Here is a 23,922-nt window from a genome sequence, read left to right as displayed (position 1 = left end):
TTGACCAAGATCCACCAAAAAACCGTGGATGAACCAGGAGGTACATCGTCTGCTGAAGGCTATGTCTGTGGCATTCAAGTCTGGCGACCCAGGCCTATACCAGAAAACCAAGCATGATTTGCAGAGGGCTATTTCAGGGCAAAGAGACAATTTCGAACGAGATTGGAGGCAACATCAGATGTACGGCAACTCTGGCAGGATCACCAAGACATTACTTCCTACAAAGTGAAACCCAAGAGCTTGAATGGCAGCGATGCTTCACTACCAGATGAACTTAACAGCTTCTATGCATGCTTTGAAAGGGAGAACACGACTACAGCTATGAAGATCCCTGCTGCACCTGATGACCCTGTGATCTCTGTCTCAGAGGCCGATATTAGGCTGTCTTTAAAGAGAGTGAACCCTCGCAAGGCAGAAGATCCCGATGGAGTACCTGGTAAAGCTCTGAAAACCTGCACCAACCAACTAGCAGGAGTAGTCAAGGACATTTTCAACCTCTCATTGCTACGGGCGAAAGTTCCCTCTTGCTTCAAAAAGGCAACAATTATACCAGTACCTAAAAAGAATAATGTGGGCTGCCTTAATGACTATTGCCCAGTAGCACTCACATCGACAATGATGAAATGCTTTGAGAGGTTGGTCATGATTAGACTGAACTCCTGCCTCAGCAAGGACCTGGACCCATTGCAATTTGCCTTTCACCACAATAGGTCAACAGCAGATGCAATCTCAATGGCTCTCCACACGGTTTTAGACCACCTGGACAACACAAACACCTTGGCAGGATGCAGTTCATCGACTATAGCTCAGCATTTAATACCATCATTCCCACAATCTTGATTGAGAAATTGCAGAACCTGGGCCTCTGTATCTCCATCTGCAATTGGATCCTCAATTTCCTAACTGGAAAACTACAATCTGTGCAGATTGGTGATAATATATCTTCCTCGCTGACGATCAACACTGGTGCAACAGTTTGGCAGGAGTCTTCTGTCCCAATTAAGTGGCATAATGTCCCAAGTAAACAAAGGGAATCTTGGCTATTTGTTCCACCCTATGGTGGATATATTTCCTGCATCTAATTTGTTTAATTCTGTTAGAATTATATACTGTATATTTCTATGAGATTCCTTTGTTCTTCTAAGTTTGAGTGAATATGGGCATAACCTGCTTATGCAATACATAAGCTAGCCAAGAAAAAATAATAATAAATAAAATCAATAATAGTAAGTCAATTACAGTACATGTATATTGAATAGATTTTTTTTAAAACATGCCAAAAACAGAAATATGGTATATTTCAAAAAAGTGAGGTAGTGTCCAAAGATTCAATGTCTGTTTAGAAATCGGATGGCAAAGGGGAAGAAGCTGTTCCTGAATCACTGAGTGTGTGCCTTCAGGCTTCTGTACCTCCTACTTGATGGAAACGGTGAGAAAAGGGCATACCCTTTTCTGAAGGTCCTTAATAATGGACACTGCCTTTGAGACACCACTCCCTGAAAATGTCCTAGGTACTTTGTAGGCTAGTATCCAAGATGTGGCTGACTAGATTTACAACCCTCTGCAACTTCTTTCGGTCCTGTGTACCACCACCACTCCAATACCAGACAGTGATCCAGCCTGTCAGAATGCTCTCCACGGTACAACTATAGAAGTTTTGAGTGTATTTACTGACATGCCAAATCTCTTCAAACTCCTAATGAAGTATAGCAGCTGTCTTACCTTCTTTATAACTACATCGATATGTTAGATTCTCAGAGATCTTGACACCCAGGAACATGCTCACTTTCTCCACCTCTGATCCCTCTGAGGATTGGTATGTGTTCCTTCGTCTTACCCTTCCTGAAGTCCACAATCAGCTCTTTCGTCTTACTAACATTGAGTGTCAGGTTGATGCTGCTTCATCACTCCACTAGTTGGCATACCTCACTCCTGTACGGACTCTCGTCATAATGAATATTGATCAAGACATGGGGGATAATGTCACCAAACTTGTCAAAACAGTCCAATGCTGTTTGTCCATTTTAACCCTGCCTTGTTTGACACCTTTTGAAAAAGATAGCATTTCCAACTGTGTAACATTGATATATTTCTTGAGAAATCTGTGAACTGGGCCAAAAACAAAACTGTCAAACTCTTTAGTTTTGTAAATATTAAAGTTTAAAAACTTATATATATATAAAACTAATATTTCAACATATTGGGTTCCATACTGTACGGTTGGCATAATCGTTTGCAAAACATTAAAGCATTATAAAATAGGGTGTTTTTAACTCTCCTTAGGATAACACAATAGCATAGTGGTTAGCACAATGCCTGTGTACAATACTCCTTCAGTCGACATTTCTGGATCAATCATGAAACTATTTATTTCACTTCTTTTATGTCTTTTACGTTTGTTTTTCATCTTGGATTAACTCTGGAACAGTTGCAGTCAGTGATTTGCTGTTTGGGGATTGTTTGGGTTTTCAGTGCTCCTCAGTCTCTGAGGGGATTCCAGGAAGCAGAGGCAGCATGCGGGAACCTTGTGGTGAAAAAGCTGTGGGACGGGCCACGAGCCGATGTTCGACTCTATTTCTCCGATTAAAACGATGAGGGAAGATTGAAACATCAAGGTGAATGCAGAAGTTTGGAGATCATTTGGGTGCTTCAGCACTTTGCAGTCTGAGAGGCTTCTAGGATAGAGGCAATGTGCACAAACCTCGTGGCAGGCAGACTTTGGGACAAGGTTGGGGGGGGGGGGGGCCAAGACAATGTTTGATTCCATTTCACAGATTAAAGCTTCCGTTACACATCGATTAAAGCAACAAGGGAGCTTGAATCATCAAAGCGCGTATGGAGAGTGAGCACTAGCTGCCTGTCTTTTGATCACTCTGCTACCGGAGAGGGGAAAGCCTGCCACCATTCCTGAAGAGCGTTGCATTTTGGATGTGGACTTGAACTAGTCTTTGTCCAGTCTTATAGCTTACATTGTGTTTTTCCACCCAATCTTTCTCGGTTTTTTGCACAGAGGGGGAGATATGGGGGCCAATGTGCCTGTTCCGTTTTGCTTGCTTGTGTGTGGGAGGAGGGATTTAGGGGTTGATATGCCTGTTCTTTTTTGTTTGTTTTCTTTGAGTGAGAGGAGGGATTTGGGGGTTGATGATCATGCTGCCTTTCCTTTCTTTCTTGGTTTCATTGCTAACCCAGTGAAGAATTGCAGAGTCGTATACTTCGATAATAAATGAACCTCTGAATCTTACAGAATCATCAATTCCTGCTCCTGCCTTTAAGGAGTTTGTATGTTCGCCCTGTGACTGTGTGGATTTCCTTCTGGTTCTCAGTATTCCCCACACATTCCAAAGGCATATGGGTTAGGGTTAGTTAGCTGTGGGCATGCTATACAGGTTTCCCCCGCTATTCGAAGGTAGAGCTTTCCTATGAAACCGTTCGAAAGCCGAAATGGCGTAAATCGAAGAGGCAATTATCATTAATTTATATGGGCAAAATTTTTTAGTGTTCCCAGACCCAAAAAATAACCTACCAAATCAAACCAAGTAACACACAAAACCTAAAATAACACTAACATGTAGTAAAAGCAGGAATGATATGATAAATATACACCCTATATAAAGTAGAAATATTGTATGTACAGTGTACTTTCACTTATCAGACTCGGGAAGACAGCGAGCCAAAATAGATTTGGGGGGGGGAAAGAGAAGAGGGAGGGAGGAGAAAAAAAATTGGCACCGACACACATGTGCACGTACACTCCTACTCACGTACACACATGCACAAACAACTGCCTGCACAAGGCTTCATGGTCATTGTAGCCTTTCCCGGGGTAAACACACGTATAAAGCGGGCATCTTTATTTCGTAAAAGCGAAAATCCTCTTTAGTTAGCGAAAACAGGTAACTAATGTAGGTCTTTCATAACAGCGAGTTGACGTAAATCGGACGTTCGAAAAACAGGGGCCACCTGTATTGGCACTGGAAGCATGGTGACACGTGCGGGATGCCCAGCAAAATCCTCACTGATTTGACATAAACACCACATTACATTGTATGTTTCAATATACATGTAACAAATAAAGCTAATCTTAGATCTTGGTTTGTTGGCAAAAGAGTTGCTTAATATGACTGTCTGTTGCTATATTGATGAAATTGTTACTTCATGCCACAAATGCCCTACAGATGGTGCCAAACTGCACATAACATTGGAAAAAATGTGTATATGAAAGTTAATGGGGCAAGACTTCTGCCAGGATCTATGACAGCTCTTCTGGCAAGCAAATATAAGTAAGCATTGCAACTTTCTGCTCAAAGAATCGACCAGTAACTTCTGCATTACCTGGTTGGACTTCTCTCAGACTAATGAAGCAGTGAGAGTTTCTGCACACAAAAATACAACTGCAGATGCTGTGGATCAAAGAATACATACACAACGCTGGAAGAACTCAGCAGGTCAGGCAGCACCCGTGAGAAAAGAGTAGCCAACGTTTCGGGCTGAGACCCTTCATCAAGAATGGGGGGGAAGAGAGAGCCGAAGCCCAGTAATAGAGATAGGGGAGGGGGGTAGGGCCTAGAGGCGCCAGGTGGAAAACCAATCAGAGGAAAGATAGAGGGGGAGGGGATAAGCATGAAAGAACTGTAGAGATAAAGAAGCAGAAAGTTGAAAGAGGAGCGAGGCAGAGAGGGACCGTGCACATTCTCCCAGATTTCAGAGAGAAAATTCACCACTAAATGCCTATCAAACAGCAGCCAGTCTAGCAGACCCATTCTAATGAATATGATAAATCAGTTGTGAGGAGAAAGACACATAGAGCTTATAATTGGATTTATGTTCATTTGCATATTTTAATTATTTTTAAGTCTATGCATTTTCAGTCATTTAAAATTTGGAATATAATAACAACTTTAATTTTATTAAGGTGACACGTTGGAAGTTAATCTCCCAAAAGAAATCTGGACCTCAGCTGTGATCGGAAAATGTATTTCAAGGTGTAGGTGTCCAGTGATCCTCGCCAAACCTATTGCGTGCCGAGAGAGAAAATCCATACCTTTACAATCGTCCTTAATACTTTCACTTGCCGGTCCATAATCAAATCAACTGATGCAAGAGGAATATTTCAAACTATAGGAGCACATACTGAGGGATACTTTGAAGTTCAGCACTGCCACAACAAAGGCTCTGTGGGGAAGGACAACAGTCTAGATTACTGCTGCCACTGGGCACTGAAGGACTGGGCCCTCTGTAAAAGCCTTCAGAGGTCCATTGTTTGAGAAGACATCAGCTGCTTTGACATACTATTTATTGAATGTATTGAACTGACTGTACAATTAACATAGAGTAAGATTTGTACCAATAATGTTTACTGTATATATAACGAATATAGTTTAAATACTTCAATGCCTTTGAAAGTGGGTACAATTTAGCTTAAAATCTTTCAACTAATGCAGATCAACTTCTTGCAGTATTGTCACTATGCTGTATACAATGAAGTAGAAAGGTGGATGTCTGCAGCAAGTCTGAGAATTGCTTGGTTTTGGATTACCTGTCCAGATGTCTGCACTCTTCCAAAGCTACCACACCTTCATTTATTTAGGGAAACAGCGTGGAACATACTTTTCCAGCCCAACAAGCCACAGCGCCCAACATTCCACCTATTTAACCCTGGCCTAATCATAGGACAATTTACAATGACCAATTAACGTAACGAGCACTTCTTTGGACTGAGAGAGGAATCCTGAGCATCCAGAGGAAACCCACCTGGTCACATGACGAATGTACAAACTTCTTACAAAGAGCACCAGAATTGAAGACCAAACTCCAATGCCCTAAGCTGAAATAGCATTACACTAACCACTATGCTACTGTGCAGAAACTTTCTTTTGGCCAAGATTCATACTGCAATTTGCAATTAACACAAACATTCTCCTGCCCTTTTTCACTGCTTTTGATTCTATCAAATCAGTCAAAGAATATATATAGCCTTATTCCCCTTGCCATATAAAAATGCATATTATTGAGGACCTGTCAATGCGATTGGTATTTGGAAAGGTATTTGGACAAGCTCAAGTTTATAAAGAGTGCAGGTGGAAGACTGGCTGGAACATCAAAAATAGACAAATCAAAAGCTAAGAAAGGTAATAATGAACATCTAGTAGAGGATCACAGTCAATGGCAGAAACTGCAGACTCTATACAGAAGGATGGAGCATACAAGGGAAGAAGCAACCCTCAAAGTTAATTATCAGTACAAAAGCAAAATACTCCACATGTTGGAAGACAGAAAAATAATCAGAAAATCCTGGAAATACTTCAGAATTTTCTTAAGTATAGATTTTATCCTTTCCACCTTAACATTAATTTTGAGATGTGCACTATTAATATGATATCTTTTGGGAGGCTGCTCCCAATGTAACTGAAGAAACTGCGTATTCCAGGTTGTAGATATCCAGCGCTCTTGGGCAGTGACTTGAAAATCATTAAAAGTAAACCATTACTCTTATCCAAAGCTGCATTGGCTTCAAAAAGAGGGTCAATCGAGCTTAACAGATACTGCACAACTTCTTGCTGCATAATCACCAAGTTGACTACAATGACAGAAAGCTGAGGATGTCTCTGGCTGTTAAAAATTCCTTGATTTTAAAATTTTCATTCAAGAACTCTGTAAAGCTTTGAGCGACCCTGTTCTGTGTATAAAGGTAACAATTTTCATCTGCCCACTACTTCAATTTCCCATTGCACTGTGCCCTCATTTTCCCATATTTTGACACTCCCAACATAAATCTTTTACCCTCGAGACAGCAACAGTTCAACAACCTTTTGTTTCCTTCCCCAGCTCTGACAAAGGTCTTCAACCTGCTCAGAATTTCTTGACTTGCACAGTATTTGCAGCGTATATTTATTTTAGATTTCCAACATCCTCATTTTCTTGGATTTTCACATAGGTAGTAGCAGTTTCTGACTAGGTATTAATTCAACAATTTGAAATAACTAGTGTTCTCAGTGTATATCAGAGCTGAACACTTCTGATGTAAAATCATCTACCTGTAATGCTACCTGTCTCTCTCCACAGATGCTGCCTAACTTGCTGGAAATTTCCAACATTCTATTTTAGATATCCAACAACATTCTGCATTTCATAGTTCCATTTTTCCATGATAACCTAATTGATCTATCTTTACTCACTTTCCTCCAGACCAGGGTTTCCCAACCATTCCTTATGTCATGGATTCCTACCATTCACTGAGGGGTCCATGGACTCCAGGTTGACAACCCCTGCTCCAGATTAGCCACCAGCATGCATCACCATCTCTTTTACCCATCAACATTTGAACTCCACTCAATTACATATGTTCTTTTAGTCGTGAAGTATCTTGTGCAGCAACGATTTGAGTATGGCTATCAAGGCTGCAAAACAATACAGGGACACGATTGCGTCAAGATTCACAACAAACAGCACACGTGACTTGTGGTGAGGGTTACATACCATTGCAGACTCCAAAGCCAAACATAGTGGTGCCGCCAACATCGCGGCCTCTCTCCCAGATGAGCTCAATCACCTTTACCCTCGGTTCGATGTTGCTAACTCTTGAGCCTCCGAGGAAAGCCACTGTTTCACCCTGCAACCTGGTCATCTGAGGCTGAGGTACGCAGATGTTTCCAATGAATGGGCAGTCACATCGCTGCGAGACCCAGGACAAGTACTCAGGCTGTGCAGAGCACAACTGGCAGGTGTGTTTACAGACATTTTTAAACTGTCCGTCTCCCAGTGTAGAGTGCCCTCCTGCTTCAAAACATCCACCATTGTCCCTGTATGTAAAAAGACCAAGGTAACATGTCTGAACGACTGGCATCCTGTCGCACTCACCTCAATAATAAGCAAATGCTTTGAGAGGGTGGTCAAGGATTACACCTGCAGCTTGCTACCACCCAAACTGATGTAGTCCAAGGGAAAGGCAAACACCGATACAACTTGGCACTGGTGTCATCACAGAGGGTGCCAGAGTAAAGTTGTAAACATCAAACTACCTTAGGGACCCCGGATCCAGATTTCTTTGTCAGGGTTTGCTCCCGAAGCCTTTCCCATGGGTGAGTATGGCCACAAGGCATAGGAGGTTTAAAATCAGAGTTTTCCTACTTCTAGGTGGTCTGCCAGACAAGGCTTTCGAGCCCCACCTGCCTGAACCCAGAACATACCCTGTTCTCATTACTATCATCGAAGTGGTACAGGAGCCTGAAGACACATTCAACACATTAGGAACAGCCTCTTCCCCTTCATCAGATTTCTGAATGAACAATGAACCCATGTACACAACCCCACTATTTTTTTCCTTTTTGTTTGCTCTTTTTGAACCTTTTACTTAATATTTTATAATTTCTTATTGTAAATTATAGATTATGTAATGCCATATGCTGCTGCAGCAAAACACCAAATTTTACATGTGCCAATGATATTAAACCCGATTCTCATTCTTTAACTCAAATTATTAGCTCCAGGTGAAAAACTATTTATGCAGCTTTGAGTGCTGATGAAGGGTCTGGACCTGAAATGTCAACTGTTTACTCTTTTCGATAGATGCTACCTAGCCTGCTGAGTTCCTCCAGCATTTTGTGTGTTGTTTATGAAAATGTAACTATACCAGAATGGAGAAGAAATGTGATCTAAGTGACTTTGTGGAATCTCAAGCACGAGAAAATCTACAGATGCTGGAAATTTAAGCAACACACATAAAATGAAGGAGGAACCCAGCAGGTCAGACAGCATCTATGGAAAAAGTAAACAGTTTACGTTTCAGGCCAAATCCCCTCATCAGGATCTTGAGTCCTGAGGAGAGGGTCTTGGCCCAAATCATCGATTGTTGAATGTGGAATGATTTTTGCTGCCAAATGGGGTGGTTTAAGTACCTCAGAAACAGCTGATCTCCTGGGATTTACTTATTAATACACACAGTCTCTAAAGTTTACAGAAAATGGTCCAATAAAACAAAAAACATCCGGTGAGTGGCAGTTTTGTGGACAACATGACTTGTTAATGAGAGAGATCAAGAGGACAATGGCCAGATAGGTTCAAGCTGATAGGAAGATGACAGCAACTCAAAAAAAAAGACGTTACAACAGAGGTGTGCAGAAGAGGTTAAGTTAAGATGGCGCCGGTATCTGGAGACTCTGCGTGTGCTCTCCCGAGCAAACTGCCCTCTACACTATTCTATACCCGAGAAACCCTTCTAAACCTCCAATTTGCTACATCTAGCAAGATCAACAACACCCTGGCGAAGCTACTGACCCAGCTGGAGATCACCGACGCACTAGAATTGCTTCTTCAACTCCAGACCACACCTGGACCCGATCAGCGAGGCCTGGTCCGAGGTCCACCACATTCCCAGACACCCGCGGCCTGCTACCGTGTCAGAGCGCCTGGAGACGCGGCCCATTCCAACCAGCACCTCTCCGAAGCATATGACCACACAGAAGCGACGGAGACCTCAAGATACCCCAGACACTTCCCCGGAGCAACCACTGTAGAGCTCCGTTGGTGGCATCTACAGCTGCCGGAAGTGAGGCCTCCGCCACCAACCTCGGAAATTGAGCCCAGGGCTCGGCTGAGTCTTGCAGAGGCCTCTGCAACTGTGACTCAGTTCATGGACTTGTTTCAGCCGGCAGTCCAGCCCTCTGGGATTAAGTGTCAGCTTCGGGGCCTGACCTGATTGACAGCCTGGGCCCCCGGCAGTTGGAAGTGGCAGTGGAGCATCTCCCGTCACTTCTTCTATTACCCATAGTGCTTTCCGCTTAGATTCCTTCTTCACCTCTCCTGCCTATCCCCTCCCTCACCCCTTGATCTTTCCTCTGATTGTTCCACCCTCCCCCCACCTTTATAGGGCCCCTGCCCCCTCCTTTAGTCCTGACAAAGGGTCTCGACCCGCAACGTTGACTGCTTCTTTCAACGGATGCTGTCCAACCTGCTGAGTTCATCCAGCTTTTTTGTACGTCCTGGTATGGAAGTTGTCCTGTCCAAGACTGGAAGAAGCTGCAGAGGATCGTGAACATAGCCCAGCACATCACACAAACCAATCTTCCATCCTTGGACTCACTTTACACCGCACTCTGTCGGAGCAGTGCTGCCAGGATAATCAAGGACACGACCCACCCAGCCAACACACTTTTTGTCCCTCTTCCCTCCGGGAGAAGGTTCAACAGCTTGAAGACTCGTACGACCAGATTTGGGAACAGCTTCTTTCCAACTGTGATAAGACTGCTGAACAGATCCTGACCCGGATCTGGGCCGTACCTTCCAAATATCCGGACCTGTCTCTCATTTTTTTTTTGCACCATCTTACTTTCCCTTTTCTATTTTTTAATGATGATTTAAAATTTAAATTTTTATTATATTTACTTCGATTTGTACTCCAGGAAGCGCGAAGCGCAGAATCAAATATCACTGTGATGATTGTACGCTCTAGTATCAATTGTTTGGTGACAATAAAGTAAAGTAAAAGAGCATTTCCTAATGCATAACATGTTGAACCTTTAAGCAGGTGGGCTACAACAGCAGAAGATCACACCAGGTTCTAATCTTGCACCTAATAAAGTGGCCACTCAATGTATAATATAAATAAATATTTATATACAGTGGATTCTGGTTAATTGGTCTATCAGTTAATAGGGCAGCCACTTATTTCGGACAACGCTTTAAAAAAAGACAAACACTAATTGAGGAAACAGCCGGATTCCTTCATTTATTTGGGATACTATGCCTCCTAATTGGGACAGAAGACTTGTTGCTAAACAGTTTTCAACTAGCCTTAGTCACGTGAATGTGTGGTCATTAGACACTACACTGCCTTTAAAGCAAATAGATTTTAAATAGCATAATTTGTTTGTGTTTCTGTTCCAAATGCAAGTAATTTTTGTCGCTGATAGTTGGCAGGAAATAAGCAGAAAGAAAATCTAGAATCCTTTTGCTCATTGCGGTGTTAAGCATTCAGTCTTCGGGATGCCAGAAAAAGCTGGGAGTGAAAAATTAAACAATTTCACTACTTCAACAATTTAGGAATTACAAAGAATTTGAAGATATGAATAATCATTTTGAATGTTACAATGAAAATGAAGATTTGGAGGTTGCAATTGTCAAAAGCATTGTATGAAGACAGTCCATTATCTGCACTGGTTTTGCTCACTTACAGTCAATCAAAAGAACACTGTGGCCTGCTGGTTGTCTGCTGTATCCGATGATAACAGTGAAACCTGGGCAGGAGAGGTTTTAAAATAGAAATGCCGTTGTACTGAGACAGTCCTCTCTCTCAACCTCAGAAGTCCAGGTCCAGTGGTATGAGTAGTCATCATAAACTGGGGTTTTCCTTGGTTGCAGCAGATAACCATAACTTCTGTGCTTTATCATACCCTTCGTTCTCCACAAAGCATTGCAGAACCACCTTCTTGGCCATTGGATCTCATCCGCCTCAGACAGGCATGTCCTTATCTTACCAGGTTTGAGGCGTGCCGGCTACCCTCATCTAGTTTAGCCCACCTGTCGAAGCTGTATACCAACTACTGTCACATGCAAACAGCTATCTGGAGCCACAAGAGACAGCTGAGTATCTGTTGTGGACAAAAAAAATCAGTGAGCAAGCTGCCCCAGAATGGGCAGAACAAGACCTTTCACCAGAGGTGCTACCCCTCCCTGTCAACCCATACACAACAGCATACAGTGGATGGACTCCTCCATCAATCACTATTAGGAACTAAAACAGTTTTATAATCCTGTATTGGCATTGGTAGTGTTCCAATTTGTTCTGGATTTAAATACATAACTTGTTATACAATTAAATGGTAGTTGGTTTTTTTTATACCAGAAGGTTTTACAATTTTCAGAATGAATCAATTCTCAAATTCTGGTAAGGAAAATGGTGGCGGTGTATGCTTTATAGTTAATTCTCGTTAGTGCGTGGATGTTGGGGTTACGTCAACTTCTTGTTCCCCTGACTTAGAACAACTAACGATTAAATGTGGACCACTCTACTTGCCTTGAGTCCTCATCTGTGATTCTGACCACAGTTTGCATACCACCAGTGGCCGATTATAAGCAAGCGCTTGCAAGACTGTAAGAAACGGCGGTGCATTTTAAATTACAGTCAGTGACTTTAACCAGGCCTGTTTGAAGAAAACCCTGCCTAATTATCAATTGCGTGTAAGCTGTTGCATCAGAGGTCCCAACACACTAGACCACTGCTACACTATGATAAGGAATGCTTATTGTTCCTTCCTGAGACCATATTTTGGCAAGTTGGATCACTTGGCTGTACTTCTACTACCTGCATACAGAGCCTAAAGAGCAAGGCTCCAGAGATCAAGACAGCTAAGAGGTGGTTGCGGGAGGCTGAGGAACAGTGACAGGATTGCGTTTGGGTCAGTGGACTGGGCTGTGTTTAAGAACTCATCTGAGGACCTGAATGACTACACCAGGATCGTTACAGACTTCATTAAAACAGCTGTGGATGAGTATGACACACAAAATCGTTCAGAGTTTTCCCCAATCAGAAACCCGGACCCTACTGAGAACCAGATCAGAGGCATTCAATTGTAGATCAAGAATGCTACAAGAGGTGCAGATGGAAAGCCATCTCCCGGGTGAAGTGGAGATTCCGGACTGGACTGGAATCAACAAGGGATGCTCGACAGCTGTGGCACGGTTTGAATGCCATAATCTCCTACGAAGTTAAATCTTCTGACATAGGGGACAGCAGAGCTTTGCTTCCAGATGAGCTCAATGGCTTCTGTGTTCACTTTGACCACCAGAACAGGGAGGAACCATCTCGCATCCCTATGTCTCCCAATGCTCCTTTGATCTCAGTTAACTGAAGATGACGTGCAGGCTGTCTCAAGAGAGTGACTCCAAGGAAAGCATCCGGTCCGGATGGAGTACCTGGTGGAGTACTAAAGACCTGTGCTGACCAACTGGCTGGTATATTCACACTCATTCCGGCAGTGAATGGTACCCACCTGCTTCAAGCAGGCTTCAATCATACCTGTGCCCAAGAGTGTAGTAACCTGTCTAAGTGACTATCACCCAGTGATCCACAGTGATGAAACTTGGCTGGTGTTGAAACACATCAGCTCCTGTCTGAATGGCAACTTGGGTCCATTTCATCTGCTGTAGACCTGTTGCTTTCTCGCAGGCACTTCACACAACCCTGGAAGATCTGGACAGCAAAGATTCATACATCAGGATGCTCTTAATCAAATACAGCTCGGCACCATCATCACCTCAAAACTAATCAGTAAACTTCAAGAACTGGGCCTTAATGCGCCCAATTAGATCCTGGACTTCCTCACTTCCAGTTAGTTTGGATTGGCAAAAGCATCTTCTCCACAATCTCACACAAAATGTTGGACGAACTCAGCAAGCCAGACAACATCTAGGAAAGAGTGCAGTCGACATTTCAGCCCAAAATGTCGACTGTACACTTTTCCTAGATGCTGCCTGGCCTGCTGAGTTCCTCAAGCATTTTGTGTATGCTGCCAAGATTTCCAGCATCTGCAGACTTTCTCTTGTTTGTTCCTCCACAATCTCTATCAACCCTCAAACACCGCAGGGATGTGCACTTAGCCACATAGTCATAGGTGTAAATCAAGTAGAGCAGAGGGCTAAGTACAGCTCCAACACCATGTATATGTTTGCTGATGACACTAGTGTTGTGGGCTCTATCAAAGGGGGTGATGAATCCGCATACAGGAGGGAGATTGAAAACTTGGTTGAGTGGTGTAATAACAATCTCTTAGTGTCAATAAGACCAAGGAGCTGATTGTAGACATCAGAGGGAAACCAGAGGTCCTTAAGCCAGTAATCATCGAAGGATCAGAGGTAGAGAGAGGGTCAGTAACTTTAAATTCCTGTGTTTACTATCTCAGAGTATCTGTCTTGGACCAATCAGATAAATATAGTTGTGAAGAAAGCACGACAGCACCTCTACTTGCTCAGGAGTCAGTGGAGGTTCAGCATGTCATCAAAAACCTTGTCAAACTTCTGTAGATCTGTGGTGGAATGCAAGCTGACTGGCTATATTAGGGCCTGGTATGGGAACACCAGTACCTTTGAGTGGAAAATCCTGTAAAAGGTAGTGCATTCGGCCCAATACATCATAGGTAAAGCCCTCTCAGCTATTCAGCACATTGACATGAAACACTGCCATAGAATAGCAGCATCCAAATATCCATACCACTCAGGCGCTCTTCTCACTGCTGCCATCAGGTAGAAGGTACCTGCCTCAGGACTCGCACCACCAGGTTCAAGAACAGTTACTACCCCTCAACCATCGGGCTCCTGAACAAAACAACTCCCTACACTAATTTAAGGACTCCGCAATGTTGTGTTGTGAAAAAAGCAGATGAGCTTAGAGCATGAATCAGTACTTGGAGATATGATGTGGTGGCCATTACAGAGACTTGGATGGCTCAGGGACAGGATTGGTTACCTCAAGTGCCGGGTTTTAGATGTTTCAGAAAGGACAGGGAGGAAGCAAAAGAGGTGGGGGTGTGGTACTGTTGATCAGAGATAGTGGCACAGCTGCAGAAAAGGTGGACGCCACGGAGGGATTGGAGTAAGGGAAACTATATGGCTATCAGGCAGGAAATTGGAGGCTTAAATTGGAAACCAATGTTCTCAGGGAAAAATACGGAAGAAACATGGCAAATATTCAGGGGATAATTGTGTATGTTCTGTATAGGTACATTCCAATGAAACAGGGAAATTATGATAGGGTACAGGAACTGTGGTGTACAAAGGCTGTAATAAATCTAGTCAAAAAGGAAAGCTTACAAAAGGTTCAGAGAGCTAGGTAATGTTACAGATCTAGAAGATTATAAGGCTGCTAGGAAGGAGCTTAAGAAGGGAAATAGGAGAGCCAGAAGGGGTCATGAGCAGGCCTTGGCGGGCAGAATTAAGGAAAACCCCAAGGCATTCTACAAGTATGTGAAGAAAGATGTGAAAGAAGAGTGTGCCTATCAAGTGTGACAGTGGGAAAGTGTGTATGGAACCGGAGGAAATAGCAGAGGTATTTAATCAATACTTTACTTCAGTATTCACTATGGAAAAGCATCTTAGTGATTGTAGTGATGAGTTGCAGCAGACTGAAAAGCTTGAGCATGTAGATATTAAGAAAGAGGATGTGCTGGAACTTTTGGAAAGCATCCAGTTGGATAAGTCACCAGGACCAGACAAAATGTACCCCAGGCTACTGTGGGAGGAAAGGGAGGAGATTGCTGAGCCTCTGGCAATCATCTTTGCATCATTAATGGGGATGGGAGAGGTTCCTGAGGATTGGAGGGTTGCGGATGTTGTTCCTTTATTCAAGAAAGGGAGAAGAGATAGCCCAGGAAATTATAGACCAGTGAGTCTTACCTCAGTGGTTGGTCAGTTGATGGAGAAGATCCTGAGAGGCAGGATTTATGAATATTTAGAGAGGGATCATATGATTTGGAGTAGTCAGCATGGCTTTGTCAAGGACAGGTTGTGCCTTACGAACCTGATTGAATTTTTTTTTTGAGGATGTGACTAAACACATTGATGAAGGAAGAGCAGTAAATGTAGTGTATATGATTTCAGCAAGGCATTTGATAAAATACCCCATGCAAGGCTTATTGAGAAAGTAAGGAGGCATGGGATCCAAGGGAACATTGCTTTGTGGATCCAGAACTGACCTGAGAAAGCAAAGAGTAGTTGTAGATGGGTCATATTCTGCATGGAGGTCAGTCACCAGTGGAGTGCCTCAGGGATCTGTTCTGGGACCCGTTCTGGGACTCTTACTCTTTGTAATTTTTATAAATGACCTGGATGAGGAAGTGGAGGGATGGGTTAGTAAGTTTGCTGATGAAACTAAGGTTGGTATTGTGGATAGTGTGGAGTGCTGTCAGAGGTTACAGCGGGACATTGATAGGATGTAAAACTGGGCTGAGAAGCGGCAGATGGAGTTCAACCTAGATAAGTGTGAAAATTTTGGTAGGTCAAATATGATGGCAGAATATAGTATTAATGGCAAAACTCTTGGCAGTGTGGAGGATCAGAGGGATCTTGGGGTCTAAGTCCATAGGACGCTCAAAGCAGCTGCGCAGATTGACTGTCATTAAGAAGGCATACAATGTATTGGCCTTCATCAATTGTGGAATTGAATTTAGGAGCCAAGAGGTAATGTTGCAGCTATATAGGACCCTGGTCAGACCCCACTTGGAGTACGTGCTCAGTTCTGGCTGCCTCACTACAGGAAGGATGTGGAAGCCATAGAAAGCATGCAGAGGAGATTACAAGGATATTGCCTGGATTGGGGAGCATGCCTTATGAGAACAGGTTGAGTGAACTTGGCCTTTTCTCCTTGGAGCAAAGGAAGATGAGAGGTGACCTGATAGAGGTGTTTTAGATGTTGAGAGACATTGATCGTGTGGATAGTCAGAGGCTTTTTCCCAGGGCTGAAATGGTTGTCACAAGAGGACACAGGTTTAAGGTGCTGGGGAGTAGGTACAGAGATGTCAGGGGTACTTTTTTTATTCAGAGTGGCGAGTGCGTAGAATGAGCTGCCAGCAACAGTGGTGGAGGCAGATACAATAGGGCCTATTTTAGATAGGTACATGGAGCATACTAAAATAGAGGGCTATAGGTAAGCCTAGTAATTTCTGAGGTAGGGACATGTTCTGCACAACTTTGTGGGCCAAATGGTCTGTATTGCACAGTAGATTTTTTATGTTTCTATGTTATTTCATGCTCATTATTTATATCTCCATTTTGTTTAGAGTAAGCGTTCTATATATTTATTAAGACCGCGTATGCCCGCAGAAAAAGATGATCTCAGGTTTGCATGTCGCGACATGTATGTATACCGATGATACACCTTACTTTGAAATTTCCATGAAACTCCGCTAACTGGGGCAGCCGCTTAATTTGGCCAAAATGTACTGGACCTAATGTGTCCCAATTATCTAGAATCCAGTGAGACTGTGTGTGTGTCTGTGTGGACAGAGCAGATCGAAGGGTGTACAAATGAAAAATTTTAAAGCCTGGAACAAGTTTTGTCAGCTTCACTGCAATGAAACAAAAATAAGACACTATGCATTCTGGAAAACTGTAAAAATAGGAAATGCTGAAAATAACTCTACAACTAAAGAAAAGCAGTTAACACTATCACAATTATTATAAGTTTAACAATCCAAAGAAAGTACATAAAGAAACAAAGAGGAGGGAGATTGGCAAAGATGGTATGAGACAAGTGCAAAGGAAAAAGAAATAAAAGTCGGAATAACAAAACACGTCTGGTCAAAGTACAAAAAAATCTGAAATTAAGGTGGTTGAGACAAAAACTGATTGCTGGAAATGCAAAATGCAAGGCTAAAATGGATAATTCTCTGAAAATTAAATTTAACAATTTCAAATAATCAATCATTCCAGCCTTGTATCTCAGATCCAGCGTTTAACTTTTCTACTCTGAGCAATTTCTTATTTCATTCTTCTCTTAATTTTTAACCCAGTTTACACCTCCTGAAGCCTTAGTTGCAAGTCAGCAAGTTCCAACACAGCAGGTAGATGGCTTGTTCCTGTTACCATTTAAGAATGGGAAGAGTAACTAGTCTGCAGTAGGAGGCAGAATGTGAAATATGCAACTGATTAAAATTCCCTCCTTGAAGCTCAGCTACTTACAGTGATCCAACTTGTACTGTTGTGTCATTGAGCAATTGTGCCTATTTCGCAAGCTACAATATTTAAACCATTCTGATTTCCTAGGTCACTGGTCTTTCACATTTTAATGTTGATAGAATATCTACGCCATCAATGAGCAGATAATCACGCTAATTGCAAGATCTGAAAATTCTTTAAAGGAAATCTATCATGACAAATTTGCTTCTAAATGTGTCAGTTTATGAGACAACTAAATGTCACTGCATCTCCACTAGGCTTTCCTTCTTTCTCGGCTTGGGAGCTCAAAAGACAGCAGAATGTTTCACAGAATTTGTTTTGCCTTACACAAACATTCTTTAAAAAGTGTACATCATACAATTAGAGTACTAATAAGCCTAATTATGAAGCGGATTTCACGTATCGTTCACAATGTTAGAGGCAATTTTATATTTTTTGGTGTACCAACACAACTATAGGAAATGCAGCATCCAACAAACACGGCAAGCTCCCATATACATTCGCGACAAAAAAAATGTTCGTTTGACAAACACATACTGATTAAGATGCCAAGGATAACGCTTATTCTTCATGGTATCTGTTTTATATTGACTTCAAAGAACCTGCTTATTACTTCATCGAAAAGTTTGCATATCCAGCAATGTAACATTTCCTTAAGTAATGCGCAGGCTGTCGATAAGTCCCTTAGATGGAATACAATGCCACTTTCTAAAAAAAATCAAATTCAACTTCCCCACCTTTATATAAAAAAATAAGACCATGATGTACAACATCTACAGCAAGTTTGCTAGGTACAGAACAAGTTACATCGCATGCACCAATGCTTTTCCATTCAAATGGCACATACATACACCAACTCTAAAGCAATATAAATGGGCACATTTTCAAAATATTGGCCAACTATTTAGCAGAGGCCCAGCTTCTAGCTTACCAATGGGGCGGGCACAAATCAAGGATAAGGATTGTTAAAAGTTGCTGCCTTAGTGATAATAGAACACAAAGGTGATGACACAGAGATTAACATAGATTTTTTTCTAGATAGGAAATACAATTTTGTAACGGGATTGCCAGTTCCAGGCTGCATTAGCACAAGACTCGGGTATACATCGATGCCTTTTAGCCCACAATGTGCCGACTTACCCAGCTTTCCCCGAGACTCCTCCAGCTTCTGAATCTGCCTCTCCAAGAACAGCACGGCGACCACAAATGCCACAACCACAAGCAGCTGCAATTTAGGCGGCATGATAATTCTTAAAAGCCCCATGAAATTATCAAGACATAACGCGAGTCTTTTAAAAAAAACAATAAAATTACAAAAGGTGGAAGAGGTGGCGAGGAGTAAAATCGCACGACGGACGCGGCTTGGAACTCGTGGGAAATCCCAGGCGCCGAGAAAACATGGAGAATTTCGCCAAATGCGTTGACACGCCAATGCTGAAGGCTAAGGAGTGTTTTTTTCCCGTCAAAGACACCGATTTTCAGTGCTCTTCGCCCGCCAGCCAGCCAGCGTCTCCTCTCGCTGCCTCACCCAGACGGCCCTCCCACTAGCACCAGGGCCGGCCTCCCTCCGCGCGCTGCGTCCGAACACCAAACGCCGCCTCTCGCGCACCCCAGCGACGCTCTCTTCCCCCAGGTGAAAACGTGCGGAGGCTGCGAGCTGCTCCCGCCCCCTTCCCTCCCATTCGACGTTCACCCTTTGATTGACGCACGCTCCCGACCAGTTGTCCGGCAGACCCCTGTTTTGATTGAACACTTTGCCTGCCAATCTTCTTCGAGACAAAAAGTTCCCGCAACGCCCCTTTCGCGGCCAGCTCTCTGTTCCTTTGGGACAATGCACTATAGTAGTCTGCTTAATTCGCCTGTAAACTTAAAGCAACCATAAAACAACCAAGATATGACTATTTTATTAATTTAACCAATTTATAAAAATATATTGACTCTGCAATTTAATCCCATGCTGTAATTTATCGTCTGGCGATAAAAGCCCCCTTATAGGGGCTTTGGCTGGCTAAGATGGCGGTGGAGATGTATTTCTTGTGGTTCTTCTCCCTGTTAAATGCGGTAATTATTGAACATTTGTTATTCGCATTCTGCTCAGCTTCTTAGTGATTTGTGCCATTTTAGTGAATTAAATCATTTGGATTTTTGATAGGATATCTTAGTTCTAGAATGGGGTAGGCCTCAATAGAAGAGGTGCAGCTCCACCAGGAAATGTTTCGGTGACGTGGTCAATGACTGTCGTGACTATTAAAATAGGAAATAGTCTAAAAAACTTCACGAAAATTTTATTTTGTATTTCAGTTGCCTGTTTTGGTTCAACTCATCTAGAAAGTCATTTTTCCTAAATTCATGTGATCCTTTAGTTTATTTGTAATGAATCCGAAAGTACTATTAGTTCGTCAATATCGAGCTTTTAAAACTTCGTGGTTATAGAGGAAAACAGGTGTATGGTTGAACATAAAAGTAAATGTTAGATTTGAAGAAAAATAACAAATTCTTGTGGATAGCATGGTGGTTCTGGGACTTCAAATGCACACATTTCATCTAATGTGGATGCATTGAGTACCGAAACAGGTCGGTATATTTCAAGGAAAAAAAATTCATTTAACTGTGTACTCTTTAAAAGAAATCTTTTCTTGAGGATATGTTTCTTGCAAGAAGATCTAACTTTTTTTACCTCATGGTAATGTGCCAGAAACATGCCTTCTATAAAAGTTTCCCATTATTCTCGTAAATTTTAGTCTATGTCTTGATTCTAATTTGCCCACATCAGATCTCTTCTGATCTTATCAAAACCAGCCCTTCTCCCTTTGACTGTTTTTCATCTTGAAGAGGTCCACATCCCTAACCATAGCTTTTTTAACTCTTGCAATATTATGATCACTGTTTCCTAGATGGTGCTCCACTAGTGCTGATTTCTCCTGGCCTGCCTCATTTCCCAAAATTAGATCCAGCAATGCTGCCTTCTTTAATGGATGAGAAACATTTTGTTCAGAAAGTTCTGCTGAAAACATTTCAGAAATTCCTCCTGTTCTTGTTCCCTTATGTTGTTGTTCTACCTGGACAATTGAAGTCTTTTATTATCACTACTCTGTGACTTTTGCACATATCTGCAAGTAACTTGCAAATTTGCTTCTCAATATCTTTTCTGTATCGTCAGATGCCTTAGTGAATAGTGGTGTCATTTTTTTTTACTTCTAAATAGGGATTTGGTTCTTAATTGTTCCATGACATCCTTTCTGCAGTAACACAATATTTTCCTTAATCTACTCTTAACACATCCCTTCCTTAAGAATAAGAGATTTTGCAGATGATAGAAATTTTGGTATCTCTCTCTCTCACACTCTCTCTCACACACACACACACTCACTCACTTTGTGAAGGGGAATAAACTGGAAGATTTGGGCTGAGACCCTTAATTGGGATTGGAAAGGAAACAGGAAGAAGCCAGGATAAGGTGGTCAGTGGGGGAAGGAGTACAATCTGGCAAGTGATAGGTGATGCAGAAGGTGGGGAGGGGGAATGAAGTAAGAATGGAGGAGATAAGTGGAAAAGATTGAAGAATAAGGATTCTAATAGGAGCGAGCAGTGGGCTATGGAAGAAAAGAAGGGAGGAGGGAACCAGAGGGAGCTGATAGGCCAATGAGGTAAAGAGAAGGGGTGAGAAGATAACCAGAAAGGGGGAATGGAAAAAGAGAGAAGGTGAGGTAATTACTGGAGGTTAGAGAAATTGATGTTCATGCCATCAAGTTGGAGACTACCCAGGTGGAATATACAGCATTGTTCTCCTCATCTAGGTGGTAGCGAATAGGAATGGGAGGTGAAACTGAAATGGGTAGCCACTGAGAGATCCTGCCTTTTATGATGAGCAGTGCAAAGATGATTGATGAAGTGGTTGTCCAATTGGCGTCGGTCTCACCGAACGTAAAGGAGGCCACCCCGAGAGCAGCAGGTAAAATAGATGACCCTGAAAGACTCACAGTTGGTGTTGCCTCATCTAGGACTGCTTGTGGCCTTGAATAGTGGTGAGGGAAGCGGTGTAAGGGCAGGTGTAGCACTTGTCACGCTTGCAGGGATAAATGCCAGAAGGGAGATCAGTGGAAAGAGTCAAGTAAACAAGGGAGCTGTGTATGGAAAGCAGAGGTAGGGGTGTGGGAAAGGTGTTCATAGTGATAGGATCCCATTGGAGATAGTGGAAGTTACAGAGAATGATGTATTGAATACGGAGGCTGTTGGTATAAACAAGATGGGCCCTATCCATATTATGACAGTGGAAAGATGGAATGAGGGCAGATGTGTGAGAAATGGAGGAGATGCAGGTGAGAGCTGCATTGATGGTATTTGAAGGAAACCCCATTCTTTGAAAACAATGGCATCTCATGCTCCGGAGTGGAAAGCTTCATCCAGATGTGGTAGAGATGGAGGAACTCTCAGATATGATTAGCAATTTTATAAGTGACAGGGTGGACAGAGATATAGTCAAGATATCTGTGAGAATCAGTAGGTTCCCTTCTCTGTTTTTCTTGAAAATCTTGTATCCAAGCATTTGGAACTCACTCCTGCCCTCTTATTGGCCAGGTTTCTGTTGTTGGTGCACATTCTTGCTATCCAGGTCATTAATTATGCCCGTTGCTCATCAAACTTTTAAAATATACTTGTATTTGTGCGAGTATACTGTGATCCAAGCTTAGATCTTGAATTCTCTTATATATTTCAGTCTAAAAGATTTACATTTCTTGTTCTGGTGATATTTATCTCTCCTAATCCTTTTTGGCCCAAAGCCATTCCAAACTTGTTTGAACTTCCTTTCCCCCACCACACAGCATGGGTAAATTTTCAAGTCAATGGACACAGGTCTGTTGAGATGCCATCCATCCAGTCTGAACATGTCCCACCTCCCCAAACATTGTTTGTGCCAATCTGCTATATACAAGTTGGCCACCACGTTTGCTACTCTGCAGAAGTGTGTCCATGTATTATAAAAATGTACTTTGGCTGGAACGTGCTCTATGGCACACTGAGATATTGTACAAATGCAGCTTTACAAACTTTAAGAGCACTTCACATGCAATGAAGTAAGATATTCAAAAAATAAAGCCATAAATGGGATTCTAAGTTTGACAGGTTCTCTGGTCTAGGAGACAAGAGAAAATTAATCAGCAAAATATCTGGAAGATGTTACTACTGCAATTATGAAGTTGATAATGACTTTGACCCAGTCAAAAATTTGAATGCAGTGTAAAAATTCTACTTACTTTTAATGACATTCAAAGATATAAATGGTTTATTGACTGTACTGTGCAAAAGTCTTGGGCATATCTATATATTGAGGGTGCCTAAGATTTTTTGCACAGTACTGTAATTTTATGTATTACACAGTTCTACTGCAGCAAAAAAAATCATGACATACATAAGTAATGAGAGACCCGATTCTGATATGTGTCTCCATTGTGGACTGAGAGTGGGAAGGAGTAGGAAGAGGGAAATTCTGGTTGGGGAAAAGGGGAGGGGGTGGGAAGCACCAGACCAGCATCCTGTAATGATCAGTAAACCATTGTTTAGAATCAACTGATCTTGCCTGGTGCCTCAGGGCTGAGTGTGTATGCATCTGCAGCACTCTCCCCCCCCCCCCCACCACCAGCACTCTGCCACCTGTCCCACACCCCTCCTTGCAGCACTGCACCCTTGCCATTCACAGCATCCTTTGCTCCTGCCAGATTTACAAACTTGCTCTCTGCTCCACATTGACAAATACAGTACTGTCAAAAGTCTCAGGCACCCTAACTATATGTACCTAAGAATTTTACACGTTACTGTACAAAAGTTCTTCTGGTGGCTTTGAAATGATACTATATTCTGTGTGAATTTGGCAGTAAAAGAAAGCTTTATAAAAAGTCAGGTGAAGAAATATAAAATTAGGGATGGGTCATGTTCTTCCTTTGCCACTAAGAAGTTGAGTGTTAGTTCCAGTACATTGAGAAGATGTTATATTAAAGAGATAAACCATACTGTGGTCAACTATGTTGATTTTATACTAGTGATTTCTACAAAGATGGGTGGAGGGGTGGGTAATATTGAGAAAGCAGGGAGTGTGTAAAAGGATTATAGACAGATTAGGTGAATGGGCAAAGAAGTGGCAAATGGGAATATAGTGTTGTTGTAGTGTATGGTTATGCAAAATTTCAGAGATCAGAGGTGCAAATGAACATGGGAGTTCTCTGCCAGATTTCCTGAGGGTTAATTTGCAATTTCAGTCAT

At 42.3% G+C, this 23,922-nt stretch overlaps 2 protein-coding genes across 2 annotated transcripts in view; one reads left to right on the top strand and one right to left on the bottom strand.

Moving 5' to 3' along the window:
• The window catches only part of hs2st1a (heparan sulfate 2-O-sulfotransferase 1a), a 178,006-nt gene extending 158,724 nt beyond the window's left edge, over positions 1-19,282 (bottom strand). Inside the window, exon 1 of the mRNA XM_073062623.1 lies at positions 18,805-19,282. Coding sequence (XP_072918724.1) covers positions 18,805-18,928 — 124 coding nt within the window. The 5' untranslated portion in view covers positions 18,929-19,282. The remainder of the gene's footprint in view (positions 1-18,804) is intronic.
• Positions 19,283-19,572: 290 nt separating this feature from the next.
• Positions 19,573-23,922, top strand: part of selenof (selenoprotein F) — a 62,995-nt gene continuing 58,645 nt past the window's right edge. Inside the window, exon 1 of the mRNA XM_073062622.1 lies at positions 19,573-19,725. Within this exon, the coding sequence (XP_072918723.1) occupies positions 19,678-19,725 (48 nt within the window). The 5' untranslated portion in view covers positions 19,573-19,677. The remainder of the gene's footprint in view (positions 19,726-23,922) is intronic.

Source organism: Hemitrygon akajei, chromosome 12 (assembly GCF_048418815.1).
Source record: "Hemitrygon akajei chromosome 12, sHemAka1.3, whole genome shotgun sequence".
Taxonomy (NCBI): Eukaryota; Metazoa; Chordata; class Chondrichthyes; order Myliobatiformes; family Dasyatidae; genus Hemitrygon; species Hemitrygon akajei.
The sequence above is the reverse complement of the archived record's forward strand: the minus strand, read 5'-3'. Positions and strand labels throughout refer to the sequence as shown.